Genomic DNA, 16,676 nt, shown 5'->3' with positions numbered 1-16,676 from the left:
TTTTAGAGACAATATGTACATAAACAATAAATACATATTAACACTTTCACAGCTAATTCGTGAAACTCACTTATTCGTGGAATACATGCAGATTAAATAAAACAATAATCAAGAGGTTGCTGTAAAGATAAACAAACAAACAAACACTACGGAGTGCAACATAGTCCACAAATATCTTAGTGTTATTATTCAATACTCTCACCTTGAAACGGTGAGGGGAGCAGTTACCGCAGACAACTCGCCCACATCGCCGGCAGTGATGCCGCCTGTTGAACATGGAAAACCTGGTGGACTGGCAGCACATACACTCGGTCACCTGTACAAACAGTCTGTGTTAACACTAGGCACTAGTGATGTGTCAAGGCCGAATCTCGAATCCACTGAATCCTAAACCAAGATTCGGATTCGAGAATCGATTGACGGTATTAGATATTTTAATCTGTGGGAATCCACTGCATCATTAATTATTGGCTGATCAACAGTACACAAATTAACAATCACTAAAACGTGTTTCTACCAAACTTTTCTAAATGTTCTAGACCATAAATAAATAACCTAATTCAATAATTATTCAAACTATTATAAGTAATAACTCACTTGCAGTTAGCATTTTCCCTATTTATGTTCACACAATGCTGTGAGTCTTCTGTGTTTATTTGCAGACGGCATCTGATCTGGTTCACGTACATTACCAAAAGTAAAAGTGTTTTAATCGTACTTTGTGTTTAAACCATATTGATGCTTTGTTTATTGTGGTGTCGGTTAATTCGTTTATTTCATATTGAAAAATTTGTGTCATCAGCGTAGAGAAGCGTATTAGCATCAACAGCCATTGTATTAGGCACAGAAGATAGATCTTTACTGTCAAGAAAGATAGACAGATAATATTAGATTGAAAGTTGTAGCTATAAAAAATACTTGAGACATTTACTACAAACAAATTCCTCTGGTAATGTTGATAAAACCAACTGTGGATAAAAAAGTGTTTATATGAATTTCAATAATTTTTTATACAAACACGAAAAAATTATGTTGATTGAAATACAAGCAAAAAAGTTCACCTCGTCATTGGCAACCCATTCCTGCTTGGTAGGGGGAGTGTCAGGTGGTGTGAACTTGGTCGGTATCTCCGGGGTGAGTTGGCGCTGCGTGGGGAGCTCCCTGGTGCGCACACGGACGTCCACAGCTCGAGCAGCGTAGCGGCGTAACAGTGCATCCAGGCAGGGGGGGTGACAGTGGGGAGCCAGGAGGTAGCGAGCTAAGCCGTCCCCGCAACGCTACCAGAATCTCTTCCAGCGTAGATATTCTTGTTGACATCAACAGCTGTTCCACCAACAGCTCTGGCTGGCTGGCGAGGTCTCTGTACCACTCCTGAACACAGTGTATACAACCATTAACACATAATATATGTATAATATCCATATATATATACACTATACATAATATTCTCTCAACATAGTGTGTGACCCCCCGGCTTCCCTATGTTCATTTTAATATGAGGTTCTTACACTGTAGTAAACACTTTATTCATGACAAGCACAAATAGATTAATAAACGGTAAGAATTCGAACAGTTGTATCCAAGAGTTTTGATTATAAAATCGATTGAAGAACAAGATTAGCACGACACCGTTTTTGGAAGAAACTGTGCGTATTCTAGTAGATGTAATAAATAACGTGTTGTAAGCGTTTCATCATCATCGACTGGGATATTGCAAAGAAGCAAAGGGGAAACAATTTGAACACCTCCAATAACAATCTAGGTACGGTAGGTAATTTTGTGTTAATATTGTTATTAACCACTAAAAATTGTTAATGTTAAATTAAAATAATTAAAGCAACTTCCTGAATTTTGTGCTGAATTTACAGTTTACTTTTAAAATCTTTTAACCACCACCATTTTGAAACGGATAAAGCTTTTGAAGTGCAGTTTGCTGCGTATGTCTTTGCTTGACTAGCCCTTTAAAGTGATGTGCATTTCAACCTATGCTTACATTAAAAATGTTCCACTGACTTCTCGTGGACCGTTCCCAAGCAGGACAACACTGAATAATCTTAAAGTAGGAGTTTGTGTACAGTAATCATGTGTAATCATTAACTTGAACCTAGATATACTATGTTTATCGGAACATTGGCTTTCCTCTGAGGAAAACTCAATGAATACTCTAACATTGGTAACCTTTCATTGGCCTATGGTTACTGCCGCTCCTCAAGGATACACGGTGGAGTAGCCATATATTCTAGGTTCTCACCCACTCAATATAAGGTAATTGATAAAATAAATAGCCTATCCACTGAACTGGATTGCGAACTAGCCTGCATTGAACTTGTAGATCTAAACTTAGTTTTAATTAATGTGTACAGAAGTCCAAATGGACACTATGACAATTTTATGGATATAATGGAAAAAGTGTTAAGCCATATTAATAAAAAAAAGTGGAAACTCAATTGTGTGCGGAGACTTCAACCTCCACTTTTCGCCTCAAGGCCAGGACAGGAATGCCAGAAACTTTGTTAACCTATGCTCCATGTATGGACTTAAAATCACAATAAACTGACCCCACTCGACATAACACTTGTTTGGACAATGTTTTCACTTCCTTTGGGGATCAGTTAAATGTTAGCTTAAGAAGTTTCCATGTTAGTGATCACTTAGGTCAACTTTTTTGTGTTAAAAAAATGTAGAGTTAGTTTCAAATTTTAATAGCAACCCTTGTCTAGTCTATAAAAATGTGCCAAATATTAATGATAAAACCATCAATCTGTTTAAGTATCTGTTAAGTAAGGAAAGCTGGTCTGATGTTTTTATTGACGAAAGTATTAATGAGAATTTTAACAACTTTGTAAATAGTTTTAAATATTATTATGACATAAGTTTTACTAAACATATTAGAATAAACCCTGGAAACACTAAGAAACCCAATAGGCCTACAGGAGGTACACATTGGTACACTCCTGAGCTTGGAGAAATAAAGAATAGGCTAGACTTTCTCTACTCATTAGCTAAAAATGGGAATGAACAGCAAAATTGCAATCTCTTTAGAACCAGTTATAATAGGCTTAAAGCATGTTATAGGAACAAAATAAGAGAAGCCAAAAAGAAGGCAAATATGTTAAAAATAAAAGTGTTCAGAAAACCAAACTAAATCACTGTGGAATATTGTAAATAAGTCTAAGAAGGGTTCAAGTGGAACTCATAGGTTTGATGATAAATGTTTTTACTCCAGATTGAATTTAATAATTATTTTGTAAATGTTTCAAAAGAAATCAAACAGACCCTGACTAGTCAAAATACAACTCATTGTGCTTTAGATTTTTTAGTTCGTAGAGATGTTCCTGAGACTGTAACTTGTTTTAGTTTTTAATGATGTCTCTGAAAATGATGTACTAAATGTAGTTAAACAGTTGTCCAATAAGTCAAGCAAAGACCATTTTTTGGTTTCTCAAACAGACTAGTAAAAGATACCATCTGCTGTTACATCACTCCTCTTACTGCTCTTATCAATAAGTGTCTGTCTCAAGGTGAATTTCCTAACATTTTAAAGGTTACTAAGGTGATTCCTGTTTTTAAAAAGGGTAAAAAAAAAGATCAACTTAACAACTTTAAGACCTATTGCAATTGTTCCTGTCTTATCTAAGGTAATAGAAATTATAATCAGCAAACAGCTTATGCATTACATGGAGTTTAACAAGTTAATCTGTAGTTCACAATTTGGTTTTAGAAAAGGTCTTTCTACAGCCAATGCCTTAATAAAATTGGTGGAACAAATTCTAGGCTGCTTTGAAGAAAAGGAACTTGCTGCTGTCACCTTTTTGTGACCTCAGCAAGGCCTTTGACTGTGTGTCACACGAGCTTTTAGTAAATAAACTTCAGCACTATAAAATTGAAGGCTCTGCCTTAAAAATTTTCCAAAGTTACCTGAAAAATCGCAAACAATATGTAGTAAGCAACAACAAGGAATCAAACAGCCTAGATGTGAATTGTGGTGTCCCGCAAGGGTCAGTGCTTGCCCCATACTTTTCATTATTATGATCAATGATTTAAGTGAATGTGTACCTGCGGATGTCGTTCTCTATGCTGATGACACTACAATCATAAAATAAACAACCTAGTAGCAGTCTAGCATTGGCACATTGCTAAATTAAATCAAAATCTCATTCAAAATTGGTTGACTGCTAATGAATTGGTATTAAATACAAATAAAACAGTGACAACCTTTTTTGGCCTTAAAGAAAAACCAGAACAACACACAGAAAATCCAACTTTTTTGGGCCTCACCCTTGATCCAACATTATGTTGGCATCAACACATAATTGGTCTCAAAAATTAAACTTAGCAGAAGCATTTATGCCTTAAAACGCTTATGTGGTGAATGGGACCAGAACGGGATCCGCACTGCCTATTTTGGTATTTTCCAATCACATAATACCTATGGTCTTGTTGTATGGGGTGGAGCCTCCCACGCCGAGGAGGTATTTGTATTACAGAAAAAAGCTATCCGTATCATTGCCGGAGCTGGTAGGCTTGATCACTGTAGGGATATTTTTTTGTACAGCTCAGGATTCTCACTCTACCTTGTCTGTATATAATGCAATGCTTGTTTGTATCTTAGAAAAAATGAAGACAGAATCATGCTCAGAAATGAAATCCACTCATACAATACAAGAAATAGCCATTTAATAAATTTACCTCCACATAGACTTAGCAAAAGTGAAAAAAACCCTCTGCACATTGCATCTAGATTTATGAATAAATTGCCTATGGAAATGAAAAAATTAAAAGACCTGTTCTTTTAAATCAAAATTATATAATTTCTTGTTAAATAATGCATTTTATTCAATAAGTGAGTTTTTATTGAGTCAATGGACTGACAATGACTTCTTTAACTAGTGAAGTACAATTATAAATTATACTGACCTGCCTATGTATTTGTGTGAAATATCTTGTGGCCAATAAATTATTCTATTCTGTAAAGTTTTGTAACTTCATCTGATACGGTTACAATAAAATTAAGCCATTCTTGAACTCGCACATAAGATCAGTATTGAAACTTTAGAGTGCTGTCATTTTGTTTAGGATTAACCTTTTAAGCTATAATTTGCGGCATGATGTTCTGCCTTTAAAATGGTATGCACATCGACTTGTGCTTACATTTAAGATTTTCCACAACTGCTTATGGGCAATCTCCATGAGGTGGTAAAGAGTTACTTACTGAATCAAAAGGTTCAATTTTATGCCCTACGTTTATGAGTATAGAAGATATTTGACAGTTTCACGAGTTTTCAGCACCTCTGTATAAAATATATTCACATATAATTTTTTTTCGAGCTTCTTCGTTGCCGACTTCTTTGAATCCTTTCAGATGAATATGACTCCAGACTCTAGGATTCAAGTCTATGATAGTGTCAGAGATTTAAGATGCTGCATTAAGAGGAATGTGAATTGAAGCTAACTCAACATTCACACTGAATCAACCCTTCTCACCTAAGCTATGTTATGTTTAATCTGAAAGTAGTTCAAGATATGTACTTGATGATGAAAACGAAATAAATTTCCTCTCAAAATACACTATACAATTTAGCAAATAGAATAATTGCTTAATAAATGAATGATTCACGGCTTTTGAACAACATACAAGTTACTGGAAAACACAGAAGGGTTTTATTAGGTTATAAAAGTGATTTGTTTGAAGACATTAGATATATTTTTAAGTTTTGTTTAGTCCCCATCTTACGTGACCACTATTATATAAAGAGTAAGCCTACCTGTTCCTGCCAGGGGATGTGGTTGAGCATGTGTATGCCGATGTCGTAGTGGGTATATCGGAGTGCCTGCGAAGGCTTGGTGACCTGTGACTGCAGGAAGTGCACTATCTGCTGCAGGCAACTGACAGATTGCGCTCGTGCCAGGATACTCTCACAGATCTGAACTGCCAGCTCGGACGGCAGCAACTGTAGTAGTTCCTGGGCACTCACGTCTTGACCTCTCTCGAGCAGCTCCAGCAGCAACTGACCTATCAGCTGTCACAAGACAGATTGTTGTGATAAAACAAGACTGACTACAACTGAAATTTGTACAAAGGTATAGTTTAAAATACTACTTCTTCTACAATTGTATTTTTCAACCACTTAACTGACAAAATATTTGTTTCAAAACAAAATATTTCTAAAATCTGCTTCAACTCATTGAGGATCACTGATTAAATGAAGTAGCTTATCATGCAGTAGGGTGGGCCTAGGTGACAAGCACAGGTCGCAAATGCAACCCCCTTTTAAACCTGACCTGTCATTAAGTACATCGATGTCTTCTCTGGTTATAGGTCTGATCATGGGACATGGTCACCTGAGGAAGCATCTTCACAGAATCTGCATCCTCTGGGAGGATCCGCTCTGTAGAATGTGTGATGAGCAGGATGAAACTTCCAAACACTTGCTCTTTGATTGTCCTGCAATAGCAAGGGAGCGGTATGCCATCTCTGGTAGTTTGGACAAGGGTGGTGAATTTCCCCCAGGAGGACCTGATAGGTTGTTTTCGGTGGTTTGTGAACTGCTGAAATCATAGACTAGTAGGCCTCATGGTGTGCTTCCGGGATGTGTAAAAGACCCTTGAAGCTTATGTGCATGCCAATAAACCACCCCATAGAAGAAGAACCCTTCCCATGCCTTAAAAGGATATATAAGAATAGTAGACTTTGACTGAAACGCAAATACAGTTATATCCGATACTATAGATTATGTCTGAGTTTTTTCGTTCACAAAAGGCACGCTCCGTGCTTATCGCAGTTGCCAAGGAAGTATTTATAAACGACCTTCACAATGGCAGGGGGAGGGGAACACCCTTTGTCTAACCTTTTAAAAACAAGATTTAAAGTATTTGTCAGGACAAATCATAAATATTCTGTGAAATATTTGATGATAATGTTTTTTTCCCAGCTGAATTGATTGGTCCTATTGGTTGGGGGTTAGCAAAGCCTTGAGAGGCTGAAAAATTTCATTTCTGCTGTCTGTCTATTTGTCTGTAGGATAACTTGAGGAAATATTGATCTATAGAATTGAAATTTTGCCTGAAACTTCTTTTCTACATGGGCTAGATCTAGGCTATGGTCCTAAACAGTGGGGTCTTCAGGAGGACAGTTTAAGTATTTTCCTTAGCAAAACATGTTACATGACACGTGGTCTGGCATAATCCTGCCTGGTTTGGCAGCACAGTCTAATGCAAATGTGGCTTTATTGCTACCAACCTTATATCATGCACATAAAGTCACCATAGTGTCAGCAGACTGGACTTACTCTAGCATTACTCCTTATATCATGCACATAAAGTCACCACAGTGTCAACAGGACTGGACTTACTCTAGCATTACTCCTTATATCATGCACATAAAGTCACCACAGTGTCAACAGGACTGGACTTACTCTAGCATTACTGTCTGTTCCAGTTAATTTTTGTATCACAATATGGGAAGACATAGATATCTGTGACACAGTACTCCCAAGGTTGAACAATCAGTATTAATCACTAGAAAGCTACCCTCACATTTACATTGGGCCAAAAGATTCCATCCAACTCACCAACAGTATTTGGGAGGAATGCTAAATGTTGATGAGATCACTGTGGTAGAATCATTGTAGGCCAGGTGCACTTCACCCCTCATATTTACCTTGTACCAAACGTCATCCAACTCACCAACGCAGCATGCAGGAGGAATGCTCAATGTTGATGAGGTCACTGTGGTGGAACAATTGTAAGGCCATAAAAACTTACCCCTTGTATTTACGTTGTACAAAACGTCATCCAACTCACCAATAGCATGTAGGGGGAATGCTCAATGTTGATGAGGTCACTGTGGTGGAACCATTGTAAGGCCAGGTGCACCTCAACCCTCATATTTACCTTGTACCAAACCTCATCCAACTTACCAACAGCATGTTGGAGGAATGCTCAACGTTGATGAGGTCACTGTGGTGGAACCATTGTAAGGCCAGGTGCACCTCAACCCTCATATTTACCTTGTACACCAAATGTAATCCAACTCACCAACAGCATGTTGGAGGAATGCTCAACATTGATGAGATCACTGTGGTAGAACCATTGTAAGGCAAGGTGCACTTCCTCACACTTGAGCAGCTCCTCCAGCACTTCCCAGACATCATCTGTGGAGGTCAATGTGCAAGCTTGTGTCACCTGTCAACACAAATTATTCACTTTGATCGCAGTTTCACAAGTTTTTCTAAGACAAGCTAACTTCCTAATAAGCAAGCTAAACTGTTGTTACATAAGGCTTCGCAACATGTAATCTTACTGTGCTGTACCAGTTACACATGTAAGTAAACACCTACATAAGACAAATTCATTATTTTGATTGATAAAAATAAAAAAAATCTGTTATTTAAATGACCAAGTTTTGTGTTTATTTAGCCCTTGGAGCACTAACAGGGGAAAATTGAAAATGTATTAACTTCATTCATACAATGAGGTTGAAGTAATCTTCGTTCCACGTAATATTGGTGATTGATGCTCAGTTTTCTGAACAGTCCTCATATAATTTCTATGTTTGATGTCAAAAAAGTTGTTGTTTTGTGATGATGACTCTATTAAAGTTACGCACAATGGGGAATCAAGAATCAAGAATCAAGAATTTTATTGCCATTGACAATTTACATTGAATAGGCAAAGTCAACCCTAGTTTGTAGTTATATTAAATATTGCAAGGATAATAACGAAAAAGTACAGAATGAGAATCATTATAAATATAACTATTACGAAACAGTTAACCTAGACTTCCCTTTTTATATATAGACATATATTAAAAAAAAAATTATAATAGTAACAATAAAATATAAAATTCAATCTTAGGCACAGTAAATTAAGTTTATTTAGTTAAAATTGAACATCTATGTTACAATTTAAAAATTCATTTTATACTATAAAATGGGTTTTGAAGAAGCCAATTGTATATTTTATGTTTAAAAGGTCTAAAACTAACAGACTTTGCACCATCAGGCAGCCTATTGAAAAAATTAATACAATTTAGCTTGAATGAGGTGCCAGTTTTTAGCCAGTCTGTGAGGAAGTATATTGAGTTTTAGTCCCCCCTCTAGTGTTATAATGATGAATATTATTCCTAATTGGAAAATTCTGTAGATTTGATTTAGTGTATAATAGTACTTGAAAAATATACAAAATGACAACTGTGGGAATCTTAAGTTCAATGAAAAGTGGCTTACAGTGATCTAGTGAACCAAACTCCTGCAATATTATGAACTACCTTTTTCTGTAATAAAAGAATATTATTTATATGGGGAGAATGGCCCCAAGCTAGTATACCATATAGTATATGTGATTGAAACAGACCGAAAATATGACATTCTTAAATATTCTAAGCTTACAAAGTTTTTCAATTTCCATAGTAGATAATTAACTCTTGATATTTTTTTTACAAACTGTTTCGATATGCAGGGGACCATTGTAACTTAGAATCTATATAAAATCCCAGAAACTTAACAGATTCCAGATTAATTATCTTGTTTAAGGCTTAAAGTTAGGTATTGTGTTTTTTCAGGATTAGAAGATAATTTATTAGAAGAAAACACAGGAAAGAGCCTGCTCTTCTGCTAGTTCAGTAATCTGTTCGTTGTGTAATTAAGTCGTTGTGACGGGCCACTAAAGTGGTGTCATCAGCATAAAATAATGGAATGAACATTTAAATTTTGAGGTAGATCATTTATATATACTAGAAAAAAGAAAGGGTCCGAGAACTGAGCCTTGAGGCACGCCTTTCTCGACAGGCTTTACAGTTGAACATTTATTTTTTATTGAAACAAATTGACTCCTACTGAATAGATAAGATTGAATTATTTTTAAGGAGTTATCCTCGATGCCATAAAATTTGAGTTTATTTAGCAGAATATTAAATGGAACGCTATCAAACGCTTTAGTAAGGTCACATAAAACTATAGAAACTGACTCTTTTTTTTTCAAAAGCGTCCAAAGATAAATCAATTAAATTAAGTACTGCAGAGGTGGTAGATTTACCCTGCCGAAAAACCATGTTTTGATTTGTGGAAAGTAAATTATTTTGATTCAAAAAAATAACTAAGGCTGGTTGTACATTAGTGATTCAAATATTTTGAAAATATAGGAATAATTGAAATAGGTCTGTAATTTTGGGGCAAGTTTTTTATCTCCTTTTTTGTAAACTGGGGTTATTTTTGAAATTTTGAGCGGAGAGTGCAAAAATATCCCTCACACAGGCATTTGTTAAAAACAAAAGCAAGTGGTTCACTAAATCAGATGAATTGTTTTGTTTAATGACTAGAATTAGAAAGCCAATAATAATCTGTTGATTTTGAATTGAGAATTTTGAAACCACTTTTATTACATCAGATGAAGATATTTCTGACCAAGTGAACGACAGTTGATTTCCTGCCGTATTTCCCAATAGTTTGTTCTGGATTGTTGGGCTTTGATCTATTCTGTTAGATAACTGATTAATAGAGTCCAGAAAAAAAGTATTTAATTCATCTGGATCAAGATTGACCTCACTACTATGGGGTTGGAGAATATTCATTGCTGATTCACCTTCCACGCTGCCTTGCAGGGGTTAGTGGAATTTCCAATATACTCTCAACTGCTAATCTTTTTGCTTGCTCCATTCTTTATGGTAAATTCTTTTTTTGCTGTAAGTAAATGTTATAGGCAGTCTGATAGTGCTCAAACCCCCGCTTTAAGTGAATTTTTGTAAATTGTATAGAGAGTTAATATTTTAGTTTTTGTTTCTCTCAAGGCAGGAGTATACCAATCTACCAGTTTGAGACCCTCTAGAGCTAGTTTTGTTAGAAATTTTAATTAAAGGAGAGCAAAAGTACCATAGAATTTACATAAAAAAAATTGTCAAATAGAGTTTGTACATTAATTTTGTTCAGTTGAAAATCATTTATCATCTGCCAATTTTCTCTTTCTAAACTAGATTTAAACAAATCAACATGTTCTTTTTTTTGTAATCTAACATATTTGAATCCAGATTGGTTTTGAGTTCCTGAAGGGCTCATAACTAAATACATGTAAAATAAAAGTGGTACATGATCTGAAAAATACAGTGGTCTCCAGGAGTGATGTCATATAAGTTCCTATTAAAATTAACAATAATATTATCGATACAAGAGTTTAAGCGAGTCGGTTGATTATTACAAGGGAAAAGGTTTAATGCTCTGAGAAGGTTTAAAAATCTTAAGGAAACTGCATTAATTTTACTTTTGTTACCCATTTCTATATTAAAATCACCAGCTACAATGAGTTTTTGATTATGCTTTTGTAACTTTTTTACAGAATTTTCAAAACTATTGAGGAAAACTGTCGACATCACCACTCGGAGACCTATATATGCTAAATATAACGACATTTGCTTCCAATAATTTAATACAACAGCATTCAAAGTGTGTCTCAGAGTAAAATGTTGATACATCTACAATATTGTATTTAATAGAATTTAAAATGTAAATACCCTACACCTCCATTTTTTCTTATTTTTCTGCACACAACATGAGCAGGTATAAAATTTTTTGGAACAAACAGATTTATTTGATTATCTTCCAACCAATGCTCTGATATGCACATTAAATTTAATTTCTTTTCTTGACATAAATCTTCTATTTCTAAAATTTTGTTCCTTATACAACAAACATTTATTTGCATAAGCCTAAAAAACCAGTCCTTTTGATTACTTTGTTGTTGTACATGGAAGAGATAGTTGTGGTTGGTGGGAGGAGTGTTTGAGGGAGTGATAGTTATAGGAGCAGAGATTTGTGGAGTGTTGGTGTTGTTGTAGAGGAAAATTTTGAGGAGTGTTATCTGATACAGTAGTGGGTGGTGGAGTGGTGTGGTGTTAAGTAAGCAAATTGAACGTGAGTTTGATTTTTTTTGATTTCAACACTTTATCATGCTCTGCTTTAGCACTTTCAATGACCTGAACCTGACCTGACAGCTGCACTGTATGTTTTGATGGCCAGGAGTAACCCTAGGGCTGACAGGGCTCTGCTGCAGATCTATTGCTGAGCTGGAATCCTCTTCTTTTGAATTTTGATAGATTAGGTCTTCTAGTTCTTTCACAAAATCTGGATGAGGACATTCCATTTCTCAAAGTACGAAATGATTTCTGATAAAATGAGACAATGGGTGACTGTGGCTTTTGTGACTTGCTGAAATTTTAACGGACATTTCTAATGAAGTGAATCTGTATTAACTTTGTCTCTAACACAGCCTATGGGAGAGCATATCAAGTGCTTTAGATTTTTTCTTCTTGAACTCTGTAGTTAGATCTGAAAAGGCTGCATCATAATCGTGTAGGATGGGTTTTCCAAAATAATTTTGTTTGTAATGAGGACTAAATACTGTAACACCTTCATTACATTCTTGAACTGCCAGATGTTTACTACGACGATGCCAGGGTGTTAGGTTTTCCAAAGATTTTCTTAAAGACCACAGCAACCCCAGCTGTCATGTGACGAGGATGGGATGGTGGAAATCCGCCGAGATGCTGTGAGCTAATCCTGTGCTTTTGTTGTTCTTAGCATGCCAGATGACTTTCGCATGTGGGTCTCAGTAACCCTTATAGCGATGTGGGCAAGTCTTTTCCCATTCGGATGTCGATTCCTCTTGAAAACTTGAAGGTGAAGAGTTAATTAGAGTTACTTTGTTGGTCACATTAGTGCTTGATTTTTGTAGACAATCTATTATCATATTGCTAATTTTCTTTTTTCCTTTAAAGTTAAGGTGCAGACCATGAGTGGTGAAATTGTCTCTTTCAAATAAGCCTAGGTCAAGAAGAGTGGACATTTTTCATTCTGGTTACAAGCTCTTTTATATAACTATTAACCTGAGCTATGTCATAGTGCAGCGAATCATCAGGATGCACATCAAAAGCGAGGAGGTATTGTTGTAACGTATACAGGTCTGGATTCACTGAGAGATTTGAGCATATGTTTCCATTTTTTTGTAAATGGGCTCTGGGCGTTTACTTTTCATATCATTTGTTCCTGCCAGCAGAATCAAAGGTCGGTTGAGTGATATAGAAGCTTGATTGTAGATTTGTTCAAATATCTACATCTAGGGGTTTCTAATATCTATCTTTAACATTACCGTATCGTTGATGTTACTGTTTGGATGATGTTTCATGATTGCCGACCCCCAATTCCTTTATATTGGAAGCAAAGGATTGTTAGATATTCCCAGAGGATGGAATGGTAGCGTACCTTGCTGGTAGTCTGCATGCTGGTCTGCAGCTCCCTTGCCCTGGCCAGGTCGGAGAGTGACAGTGCAGTAGAGTCCAACGAGAGCAGTACGTTGAGCACGGTGATACAACCCTGCAGAGGCCACTTGTCCAGGTTAGCCAGGGTCTGCTGGCACAGTCTCTGGGGGTCTTCCATGTTCTGGCAATACCTCCATCCATCTACACCAAACACTCATAATATTGTACCACCAAAACTGAGTTTTTTCATTCGTAAAATTAATTTTTTATAATTTTCTTAGCACTTTATAAAGTGTTTGTTCAGAAATTATGAAATTTTGTGAGAAAAATGTCATTTCAAACCACTTTTTGATACACGACAAACATTAAAAAAAATATAATAAATTTTGGCAATATGATTAGAACTACATTTACTTCTTAAGTTCACTGAGAGTTGGCAGAGTAGTTCACTAACAAAAATAAGTATATAGTAACAATTACGTTCATAATGCTTTGACATAAATACAAAAACGCAATAGTGACATTGTTAATGAGTTGGTAGCTTGAAGTGTGATGATGCGACTGTTGCATCATTACTGTTAAGAGGGTTAATATTTAAAGCATTATTATAGACTTGTATACAACTCCTCAGTGATGCACCCAGGAATTGTCTCTGAGGGGAGTCGAGACCACTTTAAGATCTTGGAGGATATGGCAAACCTCCCCCCTCCCAGGTCAATAGGAAGAACCAAGACGTCTCTCCCATAAAATTTTTGAAATATTAAGTCCTAAAATCTTTATTTTATAGTACTTCCAAGCTAGTACAGGAGGGCGCCTAAGATTAAAGTTCCCAGTAAATCCACGCTATCACCTATCACCAGGAAGCTTATACAGGGATAAATAAAATCTTTTGAGACAAACACAGTTTATATGAAGTGTATTTAACTAAAACAAAATGTAATCACAACGATACTGACCAAAGTATTGCATAAAACAGTTTACAGCAAAATTCAAAACCAAAGCTAAATATTGATATCTATTCTCAGATCAAAAAGTAGATATCCGAGTTTGAAAGTTGATACAAACTAGACTATTAGGCGTTTGAGACTAGTGTGAAGTAAAAATTTTTTGGGGGGGAAGAGGGAGAACTGCACAAGTGGCTCAGTAACAGGTCTCTATACTCTATAGAAGAATTTTACAATGCAAATTCAAAACCAGTTTAGTCTTAATCCTGTACATACTATTGTTGCAAATACTGTTTTCTAAGAATACAATAATTAAGTCTGTTGTCTATTTACCACGTGTGGGCGACAGCTGCTCCAAAATCCAATCACGAAAGTGTCGATAACGAGGGTCAGTCTTTGCGTGTTTCTCTGGGATAGAGGACAGCATGTCAAGACAAGCCTGCCAGTCCTGTTGCAGCACGGCGGTGTCGAGCCACAGCCACAGCCTATCGCTGTCTACCGTTGATTCCAATGCCGCCCTCATCACGTTATCCTCATATAGTGCAGCCAGACAACATGTATCCTCACTCATTAGTTCCCGCTCCAGAGGTGTTGTCGCGGCGGGCGTCCTCACAGTCTCTACGCCCGACTCTATACAGTGGATCTTCTCCACGATCTGACCCAAGAGCGTATTTCTCATAAAGAGGTATTTTAAAACTTCCGGCCTTGTATATCTTGACTTCCAAATCTCATCATCTCTTTCATGACGACCATCTTTGGTCAAAATAACAGTTGAGTAACTCTTGCTAACAGTCAATGCTACGTCCTTTTCAATGATTATCTCTGAAAACATCAGACGATTTAGTGACTTGTATTTAAAATACAAAGAGTGTAACAGAACCAATTTTAAAACAAACATGTTAATGTTCAAATATTTTTCATTGACCCTTCTTACACTAGTGACAAACTAGAGTTCAGCTGTTTACAAATCATTGCCTGAATAAAAACACATTTGTTATTTGCTCAATAGTGTAAGATCTTAAACAATAATAATGGTATTTTGAATGTTTCTTTTGTGAATAATTATTAATTAGAATTTAAAAATACATACATTTTGTACTTTTTTTCATAAAAACACCCATAATTACCTAACTTAATTTTAACACATACTTATAAAAATATCTAAGATGTACAAAGATAAAGAAGACATACATCTAAAATAATATGTCAATTTGATACAAAATTGTTTGAAATCGGGTTCAAAAGAAATATTACATCATTAAAATGCCTAGTATCAATGACTCACTCATTTCTCTAGTTCTCAATTCTCAAGTTAGAATTTTGAAATTAAGAACTTATGTCTTACGCTAGTTCTGCAAGAAAGAAAAATATAGTTAATATAATTTTTTATTAACTTTGTTGTAGACACAAAACACATGAAAAGTGAATTTGGCTAGTTGAAATAACTAACCACTTATTAATGATATTAATAAAACAATAACAATACTTATCTCTATCAGTTACATACTTTTGTTATATCAGTCAATCAGGATAAGAGTATTATGAAAAATATTTGTTAATGATAAATAAGGGTTATTATTTAAAAGAATTGTTCAGTAAATGTCTCAAACTATACAGTAATCGATAGCACTTTCAGAAATGTATGTAAAAGATCTAACCCAATTTTAAATGCTGATAATTCTTCTGCAATGAGTGAACAAAGAACGAATTTTAACGTTAAAACAAGCAACTACAAGAATTCTAAAATGGTATGATGTGATTACCTTTTCCAGCCATATCATCGCGTTTCAGGAACTCCTTGAGGAAGTCGGTGATGTGCTCGCGGCTGGAGTTGCTAATGTTGTCCACACTGTACTCACTCTCCGTGCCTTGTGTCAGCGTAACATAGTCGATGTAGTGACACAGAGTGACTGGTACGGTGACAGAGTCCTCCCCCACCTGCACTGTCGCCTCCACAAACGCTGCCATACGAGCGTCGATCACACGGTCTACATCGCGGCTCGGCAACATCTAATGTACACAAAAAAAACTAGGGTGTCTGATTCAGAAATGTTCCAGCATTTATATCTTCAAATTAAAGAAACATAAAGTAACAATAAGTATTTGATTTACAATTAGACAGTTTCATTTGTTGCAAAGCTTAAGTTACAAACAAAATGTTAAAATCTATCAACAATAAATTTGGATGTTGCATACGTTGATCAGCAAAAAACACCTAGTGATTCGTAACTTAAAAAGCGCATAATTACCTCGATTGATGGTGACAGTTTGTAGGGGTTAGCCAAGAGGAAGAGAGCTCTGGGGTCACGGGGTGGATAGACTGGTAGGGGCCTGCTGGCGACAGTCGAAGTCACCAGAGTGGTAGGGAATGGAGCAAGCACGCTCCGTAGATCTGCTAATGTCACGTAACATTCACCGACAATGTAACCCACACTTTGAGTGCTCAGGTCTCGTAGACAGGCAGACGGAGAGACCAGACCGTACTC

The 16,676-nt window shown here is 36.0% G+C and overlaps 1 protein-coding gene across 1 annotated transcript; it reads right to left on the bottom strand.

Moving 5' to 3' along the window:
• Positions 1–205: 205 nt before the first annotated feature.
• On the bottom strand, positions 206–16,593 carry LOC124371936 (zinc finger FYVE domain-containing protein 26-like). The gene is made up of 8 exons (XM_046830305.1): positions 16,440–16,593; positions 15,954–16,200; positions 14,524–15,012; positions 13,251–13,447; positions 8,038–8,184; positions 5,766–6,020; positions 1,062–1,371; positions 206–316 (listed from the first exon to the last, which is right to left on the bottom strand). Exons 2-7 carry the CDS (start codon positions 16,198–16,200, stop codon positions 1,102–1,104), a joined length of 1,605 nt encoding a protein of 534 aa, XP_046686261.1. The 5' UTR covers positions 16,440–16,593; the 3' UTR covers positions 206–316; positions 1,062–1,101.
• Between the last annotated feature and the right edge of the window lie 83 nt (positions 16,594–16,676).

The sequence above is a fragment of the Homalodisca vitripennis genome, unplaced genomic scaffold (genome assembly GCF_021130785.1).
Source record: "Homalodisca vitripennis isolate AUS2020 unplaced genomic scaffold, UT_GWSS_2.1 ScUCBcl_2246;HRSCAF=6801, whole genome shotgun sequence".
In the NCBI taxonomy this organism is placed as follows: Eukaryota; Metazoa; Arthropoda; class Insecta; order Hemiptera; family Cicadellidae; genus Homalodisca; species Homalodisca vitripennis.
The sequence above is the reverse complement of the archived record's forward strand: the minus strand, read 5'-3'. Positions and strand labels throughout refer to the sequence as shown.

What these genes read in the sequence shown, in the direction of transcription:
- LOC124371936 (XM_046830305.1), bottom strand. Translation starts at nt 16,200, where the DNA reads ATGTTGCCGAGCCGCGATGTAGACCGTGTGATCGACGCTCGTATGGCA. An exon ending in GCAGCTGTCGCCCACACGTG is followed by an intron (nt 13,448 to 14,523) that starts GTAAATAGACAA and finishes TGTTTGGTGTAG; the next exon opens with ATGGATGGAGGTATTGCCAG. An exon ending in ATTCCTCCAACATGCTGTTG is followed by an intron (nt 6,021 to 8,037) that starts GTGAGTTGGATT and finishes GTCTTGTGACAG; the next exon opens with CTGATAGGTCAGTTGCTGCT.